This window comes from Leucoraja erinacea, chromosome 1 (assembly GCF_028641065.1).
Source record: "Leucoraja erinacea ecotype New England chromosome 1, Leri_hhj_1, whole genome shotgun sequence".
Classification (NCBI taxonomy): Eukaryota; Metazoa; Chordata; class Chondrichthyes; order Rajiformes; family Rajidae; genus Leucoraja; species Leucoraja erinaceus.
The window spans coordinates 36,992,189-37,017,503 of record NC_073377.1 but is presented as its reverse complement, the minus strand read 5'-3'; the positions used below and the strand labels follow the sequence as shown (position 1 = coordinate 37,017,503).

Below are 25,315 nucleotides of genomic sequence, written 5' to 3'. Positions count from 1 at the left end.
AGAAAGTCGCAATGCTGTTTGAATTGACGAGGAGGTTTACTGGAGGCTGTGTCCATTGATGTTGCTCTTCTTGCCTTTTTTTGCAATTAGCATCACGGAGCTCGAGAGACTGTTGAAACAAGCTTGGCAAAAATGCTGTGAAGCATCCTGTGGTCATAATTAATTACATGTGAGTTTTTGGCTGGTATTTAAAATACAACTTTTATTGATAGTCTTTATTTTAAAAGTGTAGTACTTCATCGTTAGCGATGAATAAATGACATTGGTAAGATAAAAATGTTTCAATATTCCAAAAGTTAATGCAAACATTTTCAAAGGAGATGCAAACCTTTTTAATGAAAATGAAAATAAAATGTACAATATTGAGGTTATGGCTTCCTTTAGAAAGTGCTTGGAAGGAAGCTCATTACTTGAAAATACTGCACTGGACTCAACTAGAAAATACTGCCTGCAATCAAATCATTTGCATATGCGTATGCCAGGGGTGGAGGCTATGGAAGTGCAAACAGCAAAAGAGCCAGACTAGGAGACTCCTGACAGGGAAGCTGGAGACAAGGCCTGTGTTTTATTACAGTGAGGAATTTATCAGTTTCATGGCATTGTGTTTACTGGTCTGAAATTTTCAATGCCACCCCTCCCACTCATGAATTAAAAATATTACAGAAGTGGAAAATAATGTCAAAAGAATGTGAGATAACAAGGAAAGTTTGACTGTTTAAATCAGAGAATCCCAGATACATGTGAAGTATTTTTGTTTCAGGCTCCTATATTAATGGCTCCTATCTTGTCTCCAGCTGTTTTGTTCAGATAAAGACAGTGACCTCCCTCTGTCACTAGTTACCCACCACAACAACACCACCTTGTCACCTCACCCTGTTTATGCCAATGTCTATTTAAATTCAGATGGAGTTGATTTTAATGTTATTTTTAATTTTTAATTTCTTATTTTAAGAAATTTGTTTCTTAGTGTGTTATTGTCAAGGTAAGTAACTTCTCATCTGATAATTATCTTTGCATTGTTTCTAAGATATTCAAAGAAACCCATTGGACTGGGCAGATCTCCATTTTTTTCCCTTTCTGATTTGTCACCTCTGTCGCGGCTTCATCTGGACTATTCCTCATGCATGACTACATAGTGATTATCGGTTGGCTCTGAAACTGAGGAGGTCAGAAAAAAGATCAGGAATCTTGTATCGTCTTGTCAGACCAACCTAACCCTTAACATCAGCAAGATGAAGTAGTTGGTAGAAAAAAAGAATTGCAGATGCTGGTTTACAGAAAAAAGATACAAAATGCTGGAGTAACTCAGCGGGTCTTCTTCTTGCGAATGAAACATAAACCAAATAAATAGTTGGATCTCAAGCCGGGTGTTAAGCAGCCAGGTTATCAGGCAGCATCTCTGAAGAACATGTTTTGGGTCGGGACACTGTTGATGAAAAGGGGGAAAAGAAAACTGGAAGAGAGGAGGGGCAGGACAGAGATCAGCAGATAATAGATTGATACAGGTGAGGGGAGTTATTTTCATAGGCAGATGGTTGGACCTTTAGAAGATTGAGGGGGGATATTATAGAAACTTACAAAATTCTTAAGGGGTTGGACAGGCTAGATGCAGGAAGATTGTTGGGGAAGTCCAGAACAAGGGGTCACAGTTTAAGGATAAGGGGGAAATCTTTTAGGACCGAGATGAGGAAAACATTTTTCACACAGAGAGTGGTGAATCTCTGGAATTCTCTGCCACAGAAGGTAGTTGAGGCCAGTTCATTGGCTATATTTAAAAATGAGTTAGATGTGGTCCTTGTGGCTAAAGGGATCAGGGGGTATGGAGAGAAGGCAGGTACAGGATACCGAGTTGGATGATCAGCCATGATCATATTGAATGGCGGTGCAGGCTCGAAGGGCCGAATGACCTACTCCTGCACCTATTTTCTATGGTTCTATGTTTCAAAGGCCAGAGATAAAAAGATAGAAGGTGTGACACAAAAGGATTAAAGGGTTGCAAATTGTAGAGCTAGAGGAAGCAATGAAGGTGAAAAGGAAGGAGGAGGGGAGAAATATATGCACACAGATGGGGCACAGGGGAGGGGGTGGGGATGATGGAGGGGGAGAAGAAGAAGAGGGAATATATGGTGGAAGAAGGGAGAAAGGGAGGAGGAGTTGGTAGTTGATCTAAGAAAATAGAGTAAACACAACCCAGTCTTTCTCAAATGCTGTAGAGATGGTGAGCAGTTTCAAGTTCCTAGGCATTCATATCATCAGCAACTAACCTGGTCCTTTCACTCTGATGCATTGCTCAAGAAAGTGCATTGGCGTATTTAGTTTTTTAAGCTTCAGACAGATTCAGCATATCCACGAGGATTCTCTCCCACTTCTAAAGGTGTCCTACAGAAAAATTGTGACAAAATGCATCTCAGAAAGGTATGGCAACTGCCATGCTCTTGGCCTCCCTGGTGTTAGAGACTGGGGAGCTTGGAGGTAATACTGAAATAAATGTGTGTCAAGCAATCGGATCCAGGAAATGCAAATATTTTTTTATTTTCATTTTCTACAACCTATGAGGCGAAAAGCACTGAGACTTACAGACAGAATTCACACTGTTCAAATGGTTTCATTGGTAGAGGGCTATGGGAGAGAGCTCTGCAGATATTTCTGATGCAGTATATCATCAAAATTGATATTTTAAAATAAACATTCTTGGGACTTACATACCCAGTATCTACAACAAGAAGAATTGTTAAATCAGATGCAATATAAAGATTTGTCTACATTGCACCAAATTGACTTTTAGTCAAATGTAACCATTATGCATCTTGTCCATCGTATGATGGAAGTACAGTTTAAGTGTGAAAGAGACAGAAAGAAAGAATCAAATAATTAAAAAAACAAAAGGAAACAAAGTACTGGAGTAACTGAGCAGGTCAGTCAGCATCTCTAGAGAACATGGATTGGTGACGTTTCAGATCGAGAGCCTTTTACGGATATGTAATACAGCGATGAAAATAGAAAGTCAGAGTGTTGTAAAGACATATAGCTCTTCAGCCAAATGAGTCCACACAAATCCACAAACATCCTTTTTGCACTAATCTTACGTTAATTCATTTTATTAACTCAATTTTTCCATCAACTTCCCTCTCCCTTGCCTATCCTCTGCAGATCCTACCCCCGCCCCCGCCTACATATTAGGTGTGATTTACAGTAGACAATTAACTTAATGACAAGCACATTTTTGAGATGCAGGAGGAAGCCAAAGCACTGAAGGAAACCGACGCACACATAGAGAGTGTGCAAACTCCACACAGACAACACTGGAGGTCAGGATCAAACTGCAAGTCATTGGAGTCCAAAGGGCCTGTCCCACTTAGCTGTCATTCGCGCACCATTTATGTGACCTGCTAGCATGTGGGTAGCGTGTGGGTAGCATGTGAGTAGCGCGTGGGTAGCGCGGGACGGGTGCATGGAGTGGTGTGGAGGAGTGTGAACTTCGTCCTGAATTAAGGCCTGTTGCATAACTGATGGCCAAAGTGGGACAGGCCCAAGACCCTGGTGCGGCGCAAAGTCTCACCTCCAGAAGCAGGCAAACGATCGCCGAACTCGGCCTGGGGCTCACAGCGGATACGGATCCGCCCCCACTCCTACTCCCAGAGCGGGGCCAAGATGATTGGAAATAGACACAAAATGCAGGAGTAACTCAGTGGGACCGGCAGTATCTCTGGAGCGAAGCAATGGGTGACATTTCGGGTCAAGACCCTTCTTCAGACTGAAGAAGAGTCTCGACACGAAACATCATCCATTTCTTCTCTCCAGAGATGCTGCCGGTCCCACTGAGTTACTCCTGCATTTTGAGTCTATCTTCAAATTACATCGCGCGGTCCAGACGGCTGCGCATGATGACGCGTGTGGCCGTCGCACGTCAGTCACTACCGGCCTGTCGCATAAATGACGGCCCAAGTGGGACAGGCCCTTAAGGTAGCAAGCAGTCCCACCAGCTGTGCCACTGCACCACTCCCAGTGTCCAGTAAGAAAATGACAGAGAAAATGAGTGAAAATTAAAGAAGCATATAACAGACAAACATACTACATGATAATTCACACTTTGAAGGTTAATTCTATGTCAAGCATGCAATTTTGCAGCAGTAGATAATAAAAATATTTTTACTTTTGCTAACAAAAAATCAATACAGTAATAACAATACCAGTGCAAGAAAACCAAAAGACCTTACTGTAGCCAAAGACAGTCCATCAAAGTTCATAGTGAGGTTAGTATTGTGTAGTGTGCTCACAAGCCTGATGGTTGTTGAGAAGAAACTATTTTTAACCTGATGGTTATGGTTTTCAAAATTCTATACCCTTTTCCCGATTATACGAATGAAATGAGAGCGTGACTAGGGTGATGTGGGTCTTTAATTACCTTGGCTGGCTTAATGGGGCAGCGCTTTCTATAGAACCTTTTGATGGTAATTTTTGCTTTGTTGATAAAATGCTACTGACCAGAAGTATCTCTAAACTAAATTAAACTAACCTAAACTAAACTAAATGTTGTCTTCACAGATACAGTCTAACCTGCCAAGTATTTTCAGTCAACTGTTTTTTAGCAGGCATTTATTTTGCAAAGAGGATAACTATTTCTAAGTATCTCCTGACCATTTGCAGTTCTTTTACAAACAGTGCAGGTCAATATCGATACCCCCAGCAGTCATTCGCTTTAGAATACATGTTCCTTAGCACATTGTCAGATACACTATTTCAGCATATGTTTGTATTTGTTAAATGCAAATGATATTAAGGAATCGCAAATGATAGTTTCCAGCTACAGTGGAAGGACTACACCAAAATAAAACAACGGCTCCAATATACAAGCAACATCTACTGCTCTTTGCAGAATGTAACACAGGAAAATTACAATCATGGACGGAGAGAGCACCATTGAGCCCACAGCCTTTTCCTCTACTCACTTTGCCGCCCTACGGAAAAGGAAGGTGGCGGAACCTGCATGGGCCGAATGAAGCTTCGATGGCGGTGTGGCCTCGGTGGTGGTGGAGCCTCTTTGGGAGTACCACCCTGAGGGGCGGGGGGAGGGGAAGAACAAAGGAGGAGCCGGTGTGGGGGAATCGTGGGGGGGGTGGTGAAAAGAGGAGCCGGATTACTTTATAACTTTGTCAGTAGGTGGGCGCTATTTGGATACCTTGGGTATGCAAGCAAAGAATTTCACTGTGCCTTGTCACATGTGACAATAATGTATTCTATTCCATTCCATTCCAAAATAAAGCTTATTCCACTGTTAGGAATCAGAATCATGGCTGAATAACCTATCCTCATTTTATAAAATTATGCACAATTATAGTTACACAATAAGAGCTTCTCGGAACGTGACTCTCTATCTTAGCATAATTTAACTCTAAATCGTTTGAAGGCTTTCTGGCGAATTAGTAATTAATTGAATAAATAAAACAAGTCTCTGGCAAGCTTAAGTCTGAACTGTAAATAAGCTTCACTTCGGAAATCCTTAAGAAATCCCTTGGTTCACTGCTATTGTTTCTTTCTGACTTTTTAATCGGCTGCAAACACTTGAGATGGGATCAACTGCTTCAGTAGAAAAGATTTACTTTCACTCTTTTGTATGAGTGGCTCTGAAGAAACTCACAACCTTGTTTCACCAGCATTCACCAGCATAATCTAGTCTTCCAATTATTAGAAACAGCAGGAATTTGCCTTTCATGTTTGGGATACAAAGTGTTTCTTTAAGCAAGTCAACAGCTAACACGTTATCCTCATACTACTTAAAGAGAGGCTTGTGTTCTTTTCAAATGATAAGACGATTCGAACCTTTTGATAAAAAACTTACAGAATTGAGGAATTTGTAAAGTGTTTTTGTTTCTAATGTCCTCTTGACTTTTGAGCAAACCATTTAAATATTTAGGCAATTGGGCCAACTGGACCCACCTTCTGCATATCTCCCGAAGCTCATTGCCAAATAGTAAAAGGCCTGGATAGAGTGGATGTGGAGAGGTTGTATCCACTAGTTGGAGAGTCTAGGACAAGAGGTCACAGCCTCAGAATTTAAAAATGTTTCTTTAGGAAGGAGATAAGGAATTTTAGTCGGAGGATGTTAAATCTGCGGATTTAATTGCCACAAAAGGCTGTAGAGGCCGTCTATGGATATTTTTACGGCAGAGATAGATAGAGTTTTGATTGGTGCTGGAGTCAGTGGTTATGGGGAGAAGACGGAGAATGAGGTTAAGAGGGAAAGATCAGCCATGATTGAATGGTGGAGTAGACTTGATGGGCTGAATTACCTAATTCTGCTCCAGTCACTTATGAATTCTTCTTGATTTTCCCAGATCTATCAGGTGTGGGATGGATAATAATAATAATAATGGATGGTATTTATATAGCGCCTTTCTAGATATTCAAGGCGCCTTTCTAGATACTCAAAGCGCTTTACATCGCATTATTCATTCACTCCTCAGTAACACTCGGTGGTGGTGAGCTACTTCTGTAAACACAGCTGCCCTGGGGCAGACTGACGGAAGCGTGGCTGCTAATCTGTGCCTACGGCCCCTCCGACCACCACCAATCACACACACACATTCACATACATTCACACGCAGGCAAAGGTGGGTGAAGTGTCTTGCCCAAGGACACAACGACAGTATGCACTCCAAGCGGGATTCGAACTGGCTACCTTCCGGTCACCAGCCGAACACTTAGCCCATTGCGCCATCTGTTGCAATGTATGTAATCTCAACAGTTAAACTTCAGGTGTTAGTTAAATGAAGTCAAAAGGCTGATATTTAGGAAGAAACTGCAGATGCTGGTTTATACCGAAGATAGACACAAAAAGCTGGAGTAATTCAGCGGGTTAGGTAGCATCTCTGGAGAAAAGGAATAGGGGATGTTTTGGGTCGAGATCCTTTTTCAGACTAAGAGTCAGGGAGAGGGAAAAAAGAGATATGAAAAGTACAAAGAAACAAATGAATAAAAGACTGTTGCTGGGTATTAACCAGTAAGTTAGTTTATTGTAACGTGTACCGAGGTACAGTGAAAAGCTTTTGTTGTCTGCTAACAGTCAGCAGAAAGACAATACGTGATTACAATCGATCCATTTACAGTGTATAGATACACGATAAGGGAATAACGTTTAGTGCAAGGTAAAGCCAACGAAGTCTGATCAAGGACTGTCCGAGGGTCATCAAAGAGGTAGATAGATAGTTTAGCACTGCTCTCTGCTTGTGGTAGGATGATTCAGTTGCCTGATATCAGCTGGGAAGAAACTGTTCCCAAATCTGGTGGTGGTGCATTTTCACACTTCTATACCTTCTGCCTGATGGGAGTGGGGAGAAGAGGAAATGGCCAGGATGTGACTCTGCCTTGCAGAGGCAGTGTTAGATTGAAATGGAGTAGATGGAAGGGAGGTTGGTTTGTGTGATGGTCTGAGCTGTGTCCACAATTCGCTGCAATTTTTTTGCGGTCTTGGATGTTATTCCCAAACCAAGATGTGATGCATCTCGATAAAATGCTTTCTATGGTGTATCTGTAGAAGTTGGTGAGAGTTGTAGGGGACATGCCAAACTTCCTAAGTCTTCTAAGGAAATAAAGGCATCGGTGTGCTTCAATATGGGTGGTCCAGGAGAAGTTGTTGGTGATATTCACTCCTAAGAATTTGAGGTTTTCAACCATCTCTACTTTGGCACCGTCAATGCAAACATGGGTAAGTGTACCACTTCGCTTCCTGAAGTTGATCACTATCTGCTTTGTCATGCTGACATTGAGAGAAAGGTTGTTAGCTCTACACCAGGATCCGATCGCCGGCGTGGTGGAGCTAACATCCCTGCGATGCAGGAACTAATTGCCCCGATGGGGAGGGTATAAACTCTGCCAGCTACAGGAGTTAAGATCGTCCCGTCAACGGAAGGCTCGAGGCCCTCAACCACGGGAGAACAAAGAAGGGAAGAAATTTGAACTTTTTTTCGCCTTCCATCACAGTGAGGAATGTGGAGGAGTCACTGTGGTGGATGTTTATGTTAAAATGTATTTTGTGTGTTCCATTGCTTTATATTTGTATGACTGACATGGCAAATGAAATTGCTAGTGTGTTGCAAATCATACTTGGCTATTAAAGTATTATTGTGATTGTGAATAAGAGCCTGACGTGGGTGTCTATCCATCTGTTCTAGTGATGAGTGTAGGGCTAGGACGATGGCATCGTCCGTGGATCTGTTGTGGCGGTCGGCGAACTACAGTGGGTCAAGGCCACTGGGTAGACTGTATTCCATTGCTAGCCTCTCAAAACATTTCATGATGGTGGAGGTCAAGGCCACTGGACGAAAGTAATTTAGGCATGAGGTCTTGCTTTTCTTTGGCACTGGGATTAAACACTGCACATTAAACAAAATGACATTGGGATTCAAGTGACTCAGTCCCTGGCAATTGCACACAGGTACTGTCCAGTGAAGGATGGGCAGTGAGGAACAGTCAAGGCCAGGAAGATGAAGGCAACTATAAAGGGTTCAATCAGAAGCTGTCAAAAAATCCTTCAACATTGCCAATAACCTGCGAGAAACACGTCTGCACCTTCACTATATTTCCATCATCTCGAGAAGGATCCCGACCAGAAACATCACATCCATGGTCCCCAGGGATGCTGCCTGACCCACTGAGTTGCAACATTTAGTGTGTTTTCTTGATAATCCAGCAACTGCAGTTCCTTATTTCTATATTTAGGGACTTGGTTTTCAACACATTTTCTTCGTTGATGGATACTTCAGTCAGCAGCTACCTCGCAGCTACAACACCCTGTGTTCTGTGTGGCATTTGCTTGACCTCCCTGTGACCTCATGGATTTCCTTGAGTGCTCTAGATCATGCAACATCTCAAAAAGGTTCATGTTAGTATGTTAATTGGCCACTGTAAATTGTTGTTCATGTATGGATGAGTGATGGATCTATGTATAGATGAATGAATCTGTGGAGAGTTGATGGGAATGTGGGGAGCATAAAATGAGTAAGGGTAAGATGAGTGTAAAATGGGTGGTTGGTGTGGACAGTGGGCCAAAGGACCCTTTTCCACGCTTCATATAAAGGTCTCTCTATGATTACCTGATAACCTCAATTGCCTGATTTAAGTTAAAAAAAACCCATCTGTTTTGTTGATCTGACTTTGTGGCTCCAGATTTAACAATGTGGTTGACTAGGAAATAATCTAACTTGTTAATGGGCCACACTGCTTGGAGTCAACTAGGCCATTAACATCAACGTCCTGATAATGAATAGATAATGCAAAAAACATGTCTGAGGCTGTCCTCACTGAAATGTAGTTACATCCAACCCCAGCAAACATAGTGTTTCTCACTGAAGTTCAGGTAAAAGAGTCATTTTTAGAGCATATTGAGCAGATATGACCTCCTGCTCAGAGCCTTCCCCATCATCTCTTTCCACTTCCCTCTCATCTGTCAGCTTGTCCTGCTCTAGGTGCCAAAACATAAACTGGATATTTTTGTTTCAGATTCCAATATCTGCAGTCTCCTGTGTTTCTTCTCTGCTCTGAGTGCCCATCTCTGATTGTCCCAGTCCCACTGTACTCAGAGGGTGAATGCGTCATGTTGTACTTAAGATCACCGGATAGCATCATACCTTTGTCAGACTATGGTGACATTCAGTGGATTCAACCTGGAAGAAGGTTGATTCCAGTGAATGCCACCACAAACTGACAAGGGTATGATGCTGAAGATATACACAAAAAGCTGGAGTAACTCAACGGGACAGGCAGCATCTCTGGAGAAGAGGAATGGGTGACGTTTCAGGTCGAGACCCTTCTTCAGACTAGACCTGAAACGTCTCGACACAAAATGTCATCCATTCCTTCTCTCCAGAGATGCTGCCTGTCCCGCTGAGTTACTCCAGCTTTTTGTGTCTATCTTCAGTTTAAACCAGCATCTGCAGTTCCATCTTACACAAGGGTATGATGCTGTCAGGTGGTCTTAAGTACAGCACAATTCATTTACACAGAAGTTGACAATTCCTTTAAATAGGTTGGTGGTGTTTTCCTCCTGTTGTTGGATGTTTCCTGGTACATGTATTTAATAGAAAGCATTATTTGAAGCTTTGTACTTTGAATTAACAATAGCATCAAATCAGTGTTGAATGAAAACTGGTGTTATAATTGCCTAGTATTCCCAATATCAGCCAGTGTAAGCAATGCATCTGCAAAAGCCTATGTATGACAATTAACATAATTTGTGATACAGTATAGTCATCATATTAGAATTGATATAACATCCATTGTGCTGTAATAATGGGTACCAAACTGCTAATTTGGAGGATTACATATCTACTATGAAAACTATCAGAAGAAGAAAATACAACAAATTTAGTGAAAAAAAGCAAAAATTGAAAGAGAAAATAATTACTCTGATAACACTGACTGAAGTATTGTGTAACTTGGTTTACATCTGATCTCCCTCAGTTGCTTAAATCAACCCAATGCAGCAATGGAAGCAACAATTAACCTTATTCTTCTTGGACTAAGAGAGATAAAGAAATCAACCCAGAATCCCATCTCTAATCCTGATCCAGTTCCCTCCTGCTGGAAAACGGATATTCGGGTGAAAATTGGATTGGCTTTCGTCTAACACATTCCATATTTAAATGAGCTAAGACCCCTGAGGTTCACAAAACTCAGTTAACAAAGAGACTAATTAGCATGATCTAAAATTATGATCTAAAACAATAGTTGAATATAATATTTTACAAAATCAATCCAAGTTAAGATTGCAGATTGATGCTGAAGATTTTTTTAAACACTTCAGATAATTGTGGTAAACTTGGCCTGAGATTTTAACTTTAGCTTCAGGTTATCAGAATTGATCTATTCAGATCAATCGGATCATTACCCATTATCTTGTCATGGTTTTTAAATCCCTAACTAAACAATCTCATCCTTAACTAAACAAACATACCACAGTCACAAAATGTGATTAACTGCTTTTCCAATGTGGTAATCATTGGTAAAGGAATTGAAAAAATCTTTCTGAATTCAGGAAAGTAGGCTAATCATTTATAGTCAAAATATTCAAGGTAGTAAGAAATGTGTTGTTAGCAGCCAACGCTTAATTACTTGTTTTCTTTACTTATTGTCATTCTACAGTTTTGTTTCTCTTCTTCCTTCTTTAGCAGAGAGTGATAACCTCTAGAGTGTGCTGAAGGTGTGTTTGATATAGGGGTCAGTAGGCATCTTCCAGTGGCAAGAGATTGTTCAGGTATAAGCCTGAACTTGAGTCTCTCCAGATTATATCAAGGCAGAGCTTGATACTGTCGTCTCCAAATATCAACAACTGGACCTCAGTCATGAGTCATTGAACATCAACTGAGAATCAGAAATCTGACCAACATACAGTGCCCTCCATAATGTTTGGGACAAAGACCCATCATTTATTTATTTGCCTCTGCACTCCACAATTTCAGATTTGTAATAGAAAAAAAATCCCATGTGGTTAAAGTGCACATTATCATTTTTATACATTTTGGTTTCACCATGTAGAAATTACAGCTGTGTTTATATATTTTGGTAAGCTTAAGGTTTGGCTGATGTCTCTAACAGTTTTATTATTGTTTCTCAGTCCCATAATGGCTTCTTTGACTTTCATTGACACAACTTTGGTCCTCATGTTGATAAACAGCAATAAAAGTTTCCAAAGGTGATGGAAAGACTGGAAGAAAGACTAGGTGCTGAGAGCTCTTATCCCTGCATTAAGGAGGCAATTACACACACCTGAGCAATTACAAAGTCTGTGAAGCCATGTGTCCCAAACATTATGGTGCCCTGAAATGATGGGGACTAGGTATAAACACAGCTATAATTTCTACATGGTGAAACCAAAATGTATAAAAATGGCCTTTATTAAAATCTGACAATGTGCACTTCAACCACATGGTTTGTTCTGCTACAAATCTCAAATTGTGGAGTACAGAGGCAAATAAATAAATGATGGGCCTTTGTCCCAAACATTATGGAGGGCACTGTAGATCCACTGACTTGCATCTCTCCTGTCAGCGCAGCAGCAGTGATTAAACAGTACAGCAAAAACCAGAAATTACCTCTGATTTGATTAGATGTCAGGAAATACCAAACTTTTCTCCATAGCTTTGTACACTTTACAATCATAAACCCAACCTTAAATCATGAGTCTTCTTGATTGTACCCACCAAACATTACAAAATTTACAGGTCGTAGAATTGTCGACCTTTCAAGGTAAAGATGGAAAACTTAGATTGCTGTGTTAGTCAATAAAATAGTTGAAATGTTGGGAAATGTTTATTCTTTGAGGCAAACAGTTTGGTTACAAGAGAAAAGAAAAAAAGATGACAATGTTTGCACAGCAATGTTTTCTAAAGGACAAAGTGCACTGATGGGGCTTAACAGAGACTACATTAAAGTGGATTTCAGAAAAACAAAAGGATGTGAGAAAACCAACAGCATATGTGGTTTTGCATAGAAACAGATGTTCAGCAAGCCAGGCAACACCTTTGGAGAGAGAAGCAGAGTTAATATTTCAGATCAATTACTCTTCATCGGAATATTGACTCTGTTTTTCTCTCCACAGATGCTGTCTGCCCTACTGAGTGTTTCTCGCATTTATTTCAGATTTCCATTGTCTATAGATATTTTTATTTTATTTTATTTTATTTTACAATATTCAATTCCTGCATAACCACCTAGAATTTGGTTCAATGCAGCAGAGTTAGACTTATTTTAAAATATATGCTACTGAGCAGTGGCAGAAGATGCGCTTGATCCTGAAGAATTATAATGACAGACTTGGGAACCAAAACTGCTATCCATGGTAATGCATCACATTACATATGACATGTGTGCTTCCTGTACCTGCTTATCGAGAACTATTATGAAAAATCTTACTTGAGTAAAACTTAGACTATAATTAAGAAAGCTGGCTGGAAAATTACTTGGTATAACTGCGTCATGAGGATACGGATTCTGTATATGTCGCAAAAGTTGTTTCATTTATGATCTTCCAATATCTTCAAAAATGCATAGAACTCTCTCATCAACTTTGCAACACAATAGATCAGTTTAAAATAAATTGAACACATGATTTCACTGCTGCATTTAGTGAGGCTATGCTCAAGAGACCGCCACAATTTTTTGTAATAATATTTTACAAATCCACAAGCAGGATTTATCTTCCAGCTCTACAAAACATAAAAAAGGTAGGTTCTCCCTTCACCTTCTATGCTCACTCTCCTCTAAATCTACTTCCCACCATCAGTCCAGTAACTGGATAATTGTTTCTGCCATCAATGTAGAGGAATCCTCACATTGCAATGCAATTTCTTTGTCTCTGTATTGTACACTGCACAATGACAATAAAGATTAAATCTGAATCTGAATTACATTTTCCTTACGGAATACTGAATGAAAAATATCATCATGTTGAAATTTTGGCTGGCTAGCTACTGAGCAGGATAGACATTTAGCATTGAGCTCTAGCAGAGAAAACAGAAAGATCAGAAAAGCCAGGAGTGAGATGCAGAGCTTGAAAGCAAAGGGAGAAATTGGATGCTAGGATCAGGGAAAGATTAGGTTTTGAAGAAGAAAGTAGATTTGAGGCCAGAATCAGTGAAGCCTGAGGGGACAAAGGTGGTTTCCATCTCTATTAACAAACATGATTTGGTAACTCATCTCGAAGCAAACTCCTATTTTTAATTTCAAAAATATAACACATTCACAATATGTACACAGAAAATACAGTTGTTACACATCTTCCTTTACACTCATTGTACCATCAATTTAGTATGTTCTCTTATAATATTTCAATGTCACTCCTATTTCCATCTTAAACAATGCACAATGAAACATTTGGGAGGCCATTACCCAGGTCCAGCCTTTCAGTGTTCCCAACTATTGTTGGGGTAGGACCCCTGCTATTGTCCTTCTCTGTAGAGCCTTTGTATTGGCTGAAGTGAGTTTAGTTTAGTGATAAAGTGTGTGAAAAGGCCCTTTGACCCACCGAGTCCACACTGACCAGCATCACCCATTCACAGTAGTTGGATAGTATCTCCCTTGTTTATCCATTCCCTATATACTAGATGCAATTAACAAAGGCCAATTATCCGAGAAACCCGCATGTCTTTCAGCTGTGGGAAAAAAATGGAGCACCTGGAGGAAAGCCACTTAGTAACAGTGGATAATGTACAAACCTCACACCTGGAGATTTGTGTAATGCAACCTGTCGGACAAGCTCCGTCATGGATCCCCACTGAAAGGGAACACAGTTTGGGTATCTGCCATGACACAGTAGCAGGATATGGGTCACACGTGCACCATGTGCAGCAACAGCAAGAGCACCTCACATCGGATGATCAGATTCTTGCCCGCCATCGAGAAGGAGCTTTGCTCCAACGTCCAATTTCTGTTGGAATTTGTCTCTCCGCTCCTGCCAATTTTTACTGCACACCCGATTCCTCCAAACCAAATCCCCGGCAACTTCATGTAGTCAGACCTGACAGTGAAGGGAACAGAGGATAGGTCCAATATTTTATTTTTTTATTTTTAAAATAAAGTTTATTTCCTGGGAATAATTATTACTCTATCAACAGGCAGAGAATGGGGTAAGGAGGGAGAGATAGATCTGCCATGATTGAATGGCATAGACTAGATGGGCCAAATGGCCTAACTCCTATCACTTATGACCTTATGAACAAGGATGATCCCTTTGTGAATCTCCCCATCTCAGTGCCTCTCTCCTACTTAATACCAAACTCATGCCTCTTGCTATAGTCTCTGTTAATGTGAATGTGATTCACATTTACTTAATCCTTCCGTGGTGCCTTGGGGTATTTTGATCCAGTAAAGACGTAATGTAAGTGTGAAGAAGGGTCCCGACATAAAATGTCACCTATACATGTTCTCTAGAGATGCTGCCCGACCCACCGAGTTACTCCAGCACTTCACCTATTTTTTTGAAAACCGGCATCTGCAGTACTTTGTTTTTTTAATAGTCTGTAATTCCAAATTATTGGTGCAGACTGTTATAATTTAAATTTACGTGCGAATATTACCATCTTTAAAGTTCTACTTCAATGAGCAGTTAAATCCCAAATAAAGGTGGAACAAATGTTTCCTCAGCCAACATATTTAAATAAGCCTCATTTGGATGAGAGCTCTGAATGGCATTCATCCCATGTACTTTATCTAACCAGCAAGTACTTTGCGATAAACAAGATAGCATTCAGTGGAATGTAAACCTCCTCCGAGAACACATTTTCTTCCCAACTGTGTTGAGTGAGGATAAGATAATCAATAGAGGAGTTAATGATTTATAGCTCCCCATGTGGTATAACTATGGGCCAGTGGTAATATATTGCTTGCTATATATTGCTCACTCCAAGAAAAATAATATATTAAAAATATATATGGTATATAGCATTTTATCAATGTCATTACTTTGTGATTTAATGTATGGGGTTAAAGCATACATTTCTTCTGCATTCCACACTACCTCTGGGGACATAACAAAGTCAACTATAAATTATAATCAATTATAATCAATATGTTATTTGCTTTTGTATCATAGTCACATTTGATTTTTATAATCTATTTATTAATGACTTAGGAAATTCTAAATCCAAACATAAAACTGCGTTTCCAGGTTCCAAAGGGCATTCCATTTAATTTATCATAATAGATTGTTACCTAAATGTCTAATTAAGATATTCAGACAATTAAAGTCTAGATTAAGAAATTAGTAACATGGCCAGAAACCGACTTGATATTAGACCTGAGCACGAAGCATGGATCTTCTCTGAGTTTTCCGATCTCGCACGTCATGACATTTGGCCTTGATGACCCAGGGCTAACAAGTAGAAAAGAGCCAGGATTCTCACCTCCAACTGCTATCCAAGTGCCCCCCTGCTGTAAATATCTTTTCCTTGGCCACTGGATGAAGACTGGGAGAATAGTGGTTTCGGAGTGCTGATGCTGTCCATTCAGGCTCACACTCCAAGAATATTTACTTGCTGGCGATGGGAAATAAAATTGTCTTAAAGAGAAAGAGGGGAGAAAATCTGTGAAAGGAAGAATGAATGAATCTGGGAAGGAAAGATTGAGTTATGGTGGCACATTTGACAAGGAATTAACAGTTTAACGTGGTACACTTTACCTCGAGATCTGCTAAGATGACCATTTGTGTTTGCTATAACAAGGATCCAACAACCATCTCAAATCAATCACCGCACAGTTGATCAGATCGGGCTGTTTCGTGGACCGGTAAAATCTCTTCTCAATTGGTGATACCTGCCGCCTTTTGCCACGAATAGCAAAACCGGTTAACAGGGATCAAGGATGCGGCCTCAGATACTACTTGAAGGGCAGGAATTCGCAAAAAAACCCCAATTAAAATAAATATCAATGTAAACTAAAAAAGATCACGTCCTTGTTTTGAGAAAATAAGAAACGAAGGGCGTTAAAGTGAATGGACTACTTAATGGTTTGGCTCTCATGTGTTAATGTGGGGAATTGCTGTAACTGGGCAACACTGTAAAACTGTTACTACTGTTGGTGCGAATATTGAGATTTAAAATGAAGGCAGATGAAAAAACGTAAAAGTCGAAGGGAGATGGGGAGATGGGGGGGTGCTGATTTGAATGTGGAGGCGGGACATGCTTTGAGGTAGTACTGGTAGTGTACTCGGGAGCTCGGGAGGCAGGAGGTGAGAACTTGTGTTAATCGTTGCAGTTTAACAAGGGTCAGAAAGCGCACGAACAGTGTAGTGTCTGTCACCGGCTACCTCCCTGACGGAGGATCCATTGGATTTCAACGCACGAATGAATTATAATCTTTGGTTGGCAAAGAAAATGAAATTCGGAAGAGCCTCTCGGTAAGTTTGCTGAAAGGATGACGGGGTAGATCCTCGGGTAGGGTTTGGGCGCAGTGTTCACCGCTATCTGATATGTTTTTTAGGTTCCTCTCTGCGGTGATCTTCATCTTACAAACTGCGGGAACTGAAGCTGGTGAGTGATTTAAGTGAAGCTGGGCCGGTTCTAGTCATCTCTATTTCTCGTGACATCTTGTAATACCCACCGTTTATCTTTGGTCGGTTTCAGGCTGTGAAGGTCAACATTGTGAGGATAAAGACACTCTGGAATCCGCTGCTCAGAAACACACAGAGAAAACTCACAGATCCTCTTTGAGACGTTTTAATCAATTTAACAAACAGGCGGAAGACCGAAAATTTCGAAGCCATGAAGCGGTCATACCGTTCACTGGAATTACGGACAGTAAGTCACCTCAATTTAAAAAAAAAAGCCACTGTTGCAAATAGGGGCAGAACCTAATAGTGGCTCAGCTGTTAAATAACGGCGGCGGGACACTGTAATGGCTTAATATGTACAAATGTTACAGTTCACGTTGCAATATTTATACAGAAGTCGTAAACTTTATCCGAGTTTCGTTTCAATTGCCACGTCCCCCCAATCAATCAATCACATCTTCAATAATCTCTCTTTAGCTTTTTAATCCTTATCCAAACAAACTAGTCTTAACTAGGTAAACATAGCACGCTCGCTTGGTTTTATTATCATCCTACCAGCTGGGTGGGAAAATCTTTCGAGGGGAAAAAGTACCGCTTTAAAATCTTAATTATTGACTACATTTTAAGCTCTAAAAGGACATCGACATAAAATAATATATTTGATCCTTCGTGGAATAGCAGAACATCCTTGAAGGGATGAATAGCCCACTTCAATTTCCATGCCAAATGCGCAAACATTTACACCCTTTTGTTGGACCCTCGGTGCGAGGGACGATTCGGCCAAGAAACTGACCCTGTTCCGAATTACAAATGTTAGTCAATCGAAATGATGCAACTCAAAAATACTTTGGTTAGGCAATATTTGCCGTCTGAAGAAGGGTTTCGGCCCGAAACGTTGCCTATTTCCTTCGCTCCATAGATGCTGCTGCACCCGCTGAGTTTCTCCTGCTTTTTTTGTGTACCTTTGCTGTATTGCGTGCCGTTCACCTGGCCCCATTACAGGAATGATTTAGAAGCGTTGGAGAGGACGCAGAAGAGGTTTACCAGAATGCTGCCCGGATTAGAAGGGTTCATCTACAGGGATATACTTGGATTGTTTTCTCTGGAACGTGGGAAGTTGAGGGAAGACTTGATAGAAATATATAAAATGACGAGGAGCATGTAGATAGGTTAAACAGTCAGAACCCTTTTTTCATAGGAAATGTGCAACATAGAGGACATGGGTATACAATGAGAGGGGGAAAGTTGAATGCTGTATGCTGGGCAAATATATTTTAGGCAGAGTTGTGGCGACCTGGATAGCGTTGGCCGGGATGGTGGTGGAGGCAGGTAGGATAGTGGTGTTTAATACGTTTTTAGATAGGCACATGGAAGAGCAGGGTATAGAGGGATATGGATCATGTACAGACAGAGGAGATCAGTCTAAATTGACATAATGTTCGGCATCAATATTGTGGCCTGAAGGGCCCATCCTGTGCTGCACTATTTTATGTTCCATGACTATGTGTGGGAGTGTGTTGGGAGGGAGGAGGGAGTTGGGGGGGGGGAAGGGAGGGGGGGGGGGGGGGGGGGAGGTAGGGAGGGGGGGCAGGGGGAGAGGGGGCAGAGACACAGAGAGGGGGGGAGGGGGGAGAGGGAGGGGCGGGGGGGGGAAGGGGGGGGGGGGGGGGGGGGGGGGGGGGGGGGGGGGAAAGGGGGGGGGGGGGATTTTTTCTTTGTATCCAGATTTTCAAGTGTAAGTAAGCACAATTATTTTGCTGATCTCTGTATTGCAATTTGCAAACTTTATCTCCACTGAAACCTGTACCATATGACTTTCAGGCAAGGCATAACTAATATAAACATTTGAAAAAGAAGCCTGTGAATGATGAGAGGGTTGGAGTCTTGATTTTTCAAACCAAAATAAATATATCAGCATTTCTTTGGAGCTTGTTTTGTTTGTAGTTTTAAGTTTGCGATTTTCAAATTAAATTGAGAGTTGGATGCAACTTGGCATCAAAATGGATGCACAGGTTTAAGGTTGAGCTCAGGACAAAATTCCAATTTATTCAATGTTAGTTGAATGAATAATGTTGGCAGGACTTCAGGATTAACCACTTCAATTCTTCTTACAACAGTGCAAAGCCAGTTCTTATGTTCACCCAAGAGGGTCTCATCTTAACATCTCAATAGAAAGATAATACAGTATCTTTAATCACACAGTCCTTCCTTAGTACTAAACTGAGGTATTGGCCTGAATTATGTTTCAAATTCTCTGAAGTGTACTTGAATTCATAACCTTCTGACTGAGGGGCACTAGTGCTGCCACTAAGGCAGAGCTGATAAATACAAATCTCTAGACCCATGAAATGTAGCAAGTTAAGTGTGCTTTGTGGACCAGGTGGTTGATAGTTATAATCTCTTACTTATTGTCCCTCAATTTGCATTTGCCTGATTAAAAATGCTGAGAAATCCAACAAAAGTAAATATTCAGTCTGAAGAAGGGTTCTGACCCAAAATGTCACCTGATTGAATGATATTTTATTGTGACATGTATTTAGGTACAGTGAAATGCTTTGTTTTGCATACGACCAGGTAAAATCATATAGCAGGCCCCATCTAGGCAGTACACAAAATGTTGCCATGTTTTGGCACCGTCAAAATTACAAAAGTTCACTGAACATTTCTATCTACTGCTTGTGTTTGTGATATATATAAATGACATGAACGTTGATATATTTAAGAAGGAACTACAGATGCTGGAAAATCGAAGGTAGACAAAAAGTGCTGGAGAAACTCAGCGGGTGAGGCAGCATCTATGGAGCGAAAGAAATAGACAATGTTTCGGGGCAAAACCCTTCTTTAGATATAGATGGGTTGGTTAATAAGTTTGCAGACAACACCAAATCGGTCGTGTTGCATACGGTGTGGTAGGCTGTCAATGGATACAACAGGATTAAGTTCATTTACCAATATGAGTGGAGAAATGGCAGATTGAATTTAATCCTAGCAAGGGTGAGATGTTGCACTTTGGGAGTTTGAATGTAATGAGAAAGTATAAAGGCAAGATCCTTAACAGTAATGATGCACAGAAGGATCTTGTGGGCCAAATCCACTGAAAGTGACAATACATTTAAGAAGGAACTACAGATGCTGGAACGCCCAACGCATCACCGGTTCCACGCTCCCCCCCCATTGAGTCTGTCCAAAGCAAGCGCTGTCTGCGGAGGGCGCTCAGCATCGCCAAGGACTGCTCTCACCCCAACCATGGACTGTTTGCCCTCCTACCATCCGGGAGGCGCTACAGGTCTCTCCGTTGCCGAACCAGCAGGTCGAGGAACAGCTTCTTTCCGGCGGCTGTCACTCTACTAAACAACGTACCTCGGTGACTGCCAATCACCCCCCCCCCGGACACTTATTATTATTTTTTATTTTTTATTTATTCAAATCGTTTGCTATGTCGCTCTTCAAGGGAGATGCTAAATGCATTTTGTTGTCTCTGTACTGTACACTGACAATGACAATTAAAATTGCATCTGAATCTGAATACAAAGAGATAGAGCGGTAAAGAAGGCATATGACAGCTATTGGTTCAAACTAGTTCTAGCATCTCTCATAATAAATCATATCTGCAGTGTAGATTGATTAATTGATTATCATGGTCATACAGCACAGAAACAGGCCCCTCGGCACAACTTGCCCATGCTGAACAATATGCCCCGTCTACAATAGTCCCACCTGCTTGCAATTTGCCCATATCCCTCTAAACCTTTCCTATTCATGTACCTGCCCAAATGTTTCTAAATGTTGTCATAGTAGCTGCCTCAATTACCTTCTCTAGCAGCTCATTCCAGGTACCCACCACCCTCTGTGAAAAAGTTGCCCCTTGGGTACCGATTAAATCTTTCCCCTCTCTCCTGAAACCTATGATTCTATAAGATTACTCCTTAACCTCCTGCACGCCAAGGAATAAAGTCCAAGCTTGCCCAACATATCCCTGTAGCTTAAGGCCTCAAGTCCTGGCAACATCCTCTTCTCTGCACTCTTGAGATAGAAAGCTGGAGTAACTTAGCGGGTCAGATAGCATCAAAAATGAATACATGACGTTTTGGGTCAAAACCCTTCTTTAGTCACCCATTCCTTTTCTCCAGAGATGGTGCCTGACCTGCTGCGTTACTCCAGCTTTTCGAGTGTATATTCATTTTAAACCAGCATCTGCAGTTCCTTCCTACATATTCTCTGCACTCTTTCCAGCTCAAGAACATCCTTCCTACAGCAGGGTGACAAAGGGTGGGTGTGATCACATGGAATTAGTGTGCGTGATCAATGATTGATGCAGCATGGAAACAAGCCCCTTGGTCCATGCCAATCATCGTTGACTTCACACTTCCCTGTTAACCCACTTTTGCCTCTGCTCCCTACATACTTGGGGCAATTTGCAGAGGGCAATTATGCTACAATCCTGCAAGGATGTGGGAAGAAAGCGGAGCATCCAGAGGAAACCCACATAGTCACAGGGAGAACGTGCAAACTCCACACAGACTGCACCCAAAATCTGGGTCTGCGACGCTTTGAGGCAGCAGCTCTAACAGCTGCACCAGTGTGCCTTTACTTTGACTGTGTCACAGATATTGAAGGAAATGGCTCAAATTATGGCCAATGCTATTTTTTTCTGACGGTTTACGATTTGTTTTCTTTCCCCAGGTAGCAGGCTGAACAGGAGTTGTTGTCAAAATGGAGGAACATGTGTACTTGGCAGTTTCTGCATTTGCCAAAAACACTTTGTGGGAAGAAGTTGTGAATATGACGAACGCATTAGGTATGATCAATTGGGTCGTTCAAATTTAAGAATTTAAATCCTCTCAATTGGTTATAGTTGAGGTAGATATGAATTATATAGACCAGGATGGTGGACATTATAAATCTGTATCAAAACAGGTATAATCTTGTGGATACTGTTAAGGGAGATGACCTGCCAGGGGAGAGCAGCATCAGCAGTCAGGTCTGTGGCACCTAGCCTCGCTCTGAGACACAGCAGGGAAGCGTAATGTCAGGCAGAGCCATAGTGGTAGGAAACTCGTTAGTTAGGGGATACATACAGGAGATTCTGTGGCAGTAAATGAGACTGGCATATTGGATGGCATATTGCCTCCCTGGTGCCAGGGTCCAGGATATCTTGGAGAAAATGTATGGCAGAAATTGTGCATGTGGGCACAAATGGCATAGGCAGGAAAATGGATGAAGTTCTGTAGGTAGTTCGGTCAAAAGATTAAAAAGCAGGTCCTCCAAGGAGGTAATCTTCAGATTACTCCTGGTGCCACATGCCAGTGATGATAGGAGCAGGAAGATAGGACAGATGAATGTGTGGCTGATGAGTTGGTGCAGGAGACAGATATTCAGATTTTTAGTACACTGGGATCTCTTCTGGCACAGAGGTAACCTGTAGAAGAGAAATGGGCTGCACCTGAACAGAATGGGAACCAAAACCCTGGTAGACAGGTTTGCAAGTGTTACTTGGGTGGGTTTAAACTAGATTGACAGAGGGACGGGATCCAATGTAGGTGGGTGAGAGGTCATAAGTTGGTATGGAAAGTGATGAAAGAAAGTTCAGTTGACAGAATAGGCAGAAGTATGGCAGGGAGCGAGGAAGGAATGTTGGATAGATTGCATTTATTTTAATGTGGTCTGATGAGTAAGGTGGATTAACAGGACGTGGATAGTATGTGTGACTGGGAAGTTGTCGCCAATACCGAAACCTGGCTAAGAGGCGGACAGGACTGGCAGCTTAATGTTCCAGGTACAGATGCTGCGGATGAGATAATGGAGGGGATGTAGGTTTATTGATTAATGAGAATGCAACCATAGTAGTTCGAGACAATATTACTGATGATTTGTCCAGTGAGGCTATATGGATGGAGCTGAGACATAGAAAGATGATCACCTTGGGACTATACTGTAGTCCCCCCAAATGGTCAAAAGGAATTTGAAGAAATATTTGTTTTGAAACCAATTCAGTATTTCCCTTAATGCTAGCACACATTTGGATGCCATTTAATGATTGTATCAAATGGAAACGATTATTTACATTTAACTGGCCACATTTCAGGTAAAGATCACAGAGATCAGTATCAAATCAGAAAATAAGAATATTCCCCATTACTGGTTATCCTTTTTTTTGTTTTATTGTCCATATTCATACATGACTATTGGTAATTTGTGTAAGGGTTACCTGTGTTTTATTTCTCTGTGACAGAAACTGTGGCTACATTCCTGAAGGAGCATGGGTGTCTAAAAATTGTACATGGTGTAAGTGCAGCTATGGGATTTTGCACTGTATCAAAGGATCTCAGGATGACTGTGGTAAGAAACATTGAGTTTCTTGTGATTTCAATCTTAATGTAAACTTTGTCATAGGGACCTTTCATCTTTTATTGGTAAAATACTGTATATCATTATATTCAGTACATATGATCTCTCTATGAAATTAGTACATTTTTTTTCATTGATAACTAGTAACTTTGTCATTTCATAGAAGTGCTGAAGGTACGTTGACCAGTGTATCATGGAGGGGGTGAGCTGTTTGTCCAAGATGCTCTGCAGTTTGAAGAGCATCCTCCCCTCCAAGACCACCTCCCATGAATCCAACTCCGTCCCCAGGATGGAGCCAGCCTTCCTGATAAGTTTATTAATCCAAGGAACCTTTAAAAAATGCAGGATTGTGATAATTGGTCAGAAAGGAGGTGGTGCTTGAGTTTGTTACCTGGTCAATTATATTATATGGTGTGGAAATTTCAAGAACCATCTCGCCTATCATTCATAACTGGCTACGGCTAATTCAGTATTATAAAAATAGTACGAGCATTGAGTTTTAGGAAGGCTGGCCTGAAGCTGTGAGGAGGTGATGCATTAAGAGAGCTTTTTGAAGTAATAGTTGTAAGGACAGATGATTGTTTCTTTTTGAGGAGACAATGGCGATGGGTTTTAACAACAACAATTATATACAGCTACTAAGATGGTAAAATGTCCCAATTACATGGGGGATAATCAAACAAAATGTGACATTGAACTATTTATGTTTGAGAATAAAACACTTTTCATGTAAGATGACCCAAAGTTCAGGATGTGAAATAAATAAATGAGAAGGTTGGTGATTGAGACAATAGAAAGAAACCTAAGTAAAAATGTGGAGGTTCAATGCAATATGCCCGTAGGTTGAGGTAAGCTGGAGAATAAGGGCAGCACAGCGCTGGTAGCTGATAGAGCTGCCACACAGTGCCAGAGACCCGGGTTCAATCCTGACCTGGGGTGTTGTCTGTATGGAATTTGCATGATCTCCTTATGACAGTGTGGGTTTACTCCCACATCCCAAAGAACTATGGGTTTGCAGGTTAATTGGCCTCTGCATATTGCCCCTAGTGTGCAGGGACTGGATGCAAAAGTGGAATAACATTGAACTAGTGTGGATGGGTGATCGATGTTTGGTGTGGACTAGGTGGGCAATGGGCATGTTTCCATGCTGTATCTCCATCTCAAAACAGTGTAATAATGTTTAATGGTGTCAACTTTGGAGCTAAATAATTTTCTGATTTGCTTTTAATCAGTTAATATCAATTTATCTGTGCTTATCCTTTCTATTTCTTTTATGCTTCAGATATTAAAAGAGATTTAAACTATCTCAGATATTACCAGCTAATTTCAGATGGATCTCAGCTGTTACCAATTAGATACTTACTGCTGCCTGGGATACTCACAACGATTGTGCTACTTGGACTTTTACCTTTGAATGTATGGTCTTGCAAACTGGAAAGGCCCTGCAGAACATTTTAATTATGTTCCAGAGAATTTATCCACATCGATGAAAGGATGCTGCTATAAGACTAATTATAGTTCAACTTCTAATGGAACGTTACTATTCTTTTTCAGAGAACTGCATCAGTTCTATTATGAAATAGAATCATGCAAAGCTACAGGGTACACTTGTGACAGACTTTAAATGCACATATGTGATGCATAAATGCCATTCTTTGGCGTGGGTGGATCTGTAACTGGGACAAATATACAATGGTGTTTTTCATGTTTTTTCATTGATTAGCAACAGTTAAAGGCAAGGGAGAGTTGCAATGATTGAGTCATGTGATATTGAATGGAGGGAATTGTGCATTGAACATATTAATGGTTTGGTTAAATAAATCAAGTCTTTTTTTAGTTTAATTATTCAAGGAAACAACTTGTATACCGTTGAATGATATTTTCAATAATAGTTTAAATATTGTATGTAATTTTTGTTATATGAAG

The 25,315-nt window shown here is 40.9% G+C and overlaps 1 protein-coding gene across 2 annotated transcripts; it reads left to right on the top strand.

Annotated features, from left to right (window-relative positions):
• On the top strand, window positions 1-25,315 carry LOC129695795 (cryptic protein-like). Of its 2 annotated transcripts, none has more exons than XM_055633122.1 (6): window positions 1-169; window positions 16,972-17,021; window positions 17,115-17,288; window positions 21,725-21,839; window positions 23,274-23,380; window positions 24,672-25,315. In XM_055633122.1, coding segments are annotated over exons 1-6 (624 nt in total). In that variant the 5' UTR covers window positions 1-167; the 3' UTR covers window positions 24,848-25,315. The 2 variants fall into 2 exon arrangements, with proteins under 2 accessions (XP_055489097.1, XP_055489086.1); XM_055633111.1 differs by lacking the exon at window positions 1-169 and adding an exon at window positions 16,665-16,888.

Bases quoted from the DNA above. Each gene is read 5' to 3' on its own strand.
- LOC129695795 (XM_055633111.1), top strand. From the start codon at position 16,836: ATGAATTATAATCTTTGGTTGGCAAAGAAAATGAAATTCGGAAGAGCC. The intron at 16,889-16,971 runs GTAAGTTTGCTG...TATGTTTTTTAG, and splicing joins AAATTCGGAAGAGCCTCTCG to GTTCCTCTCTGCGGTGATCT. The intron at 23,381-24,671 runs GTAAGAAACATT...TTTATGCTTCAG, and splicing joins AGGATCTCAGGATGACTGTG to ATATTAAAAGAGATTTAAAC.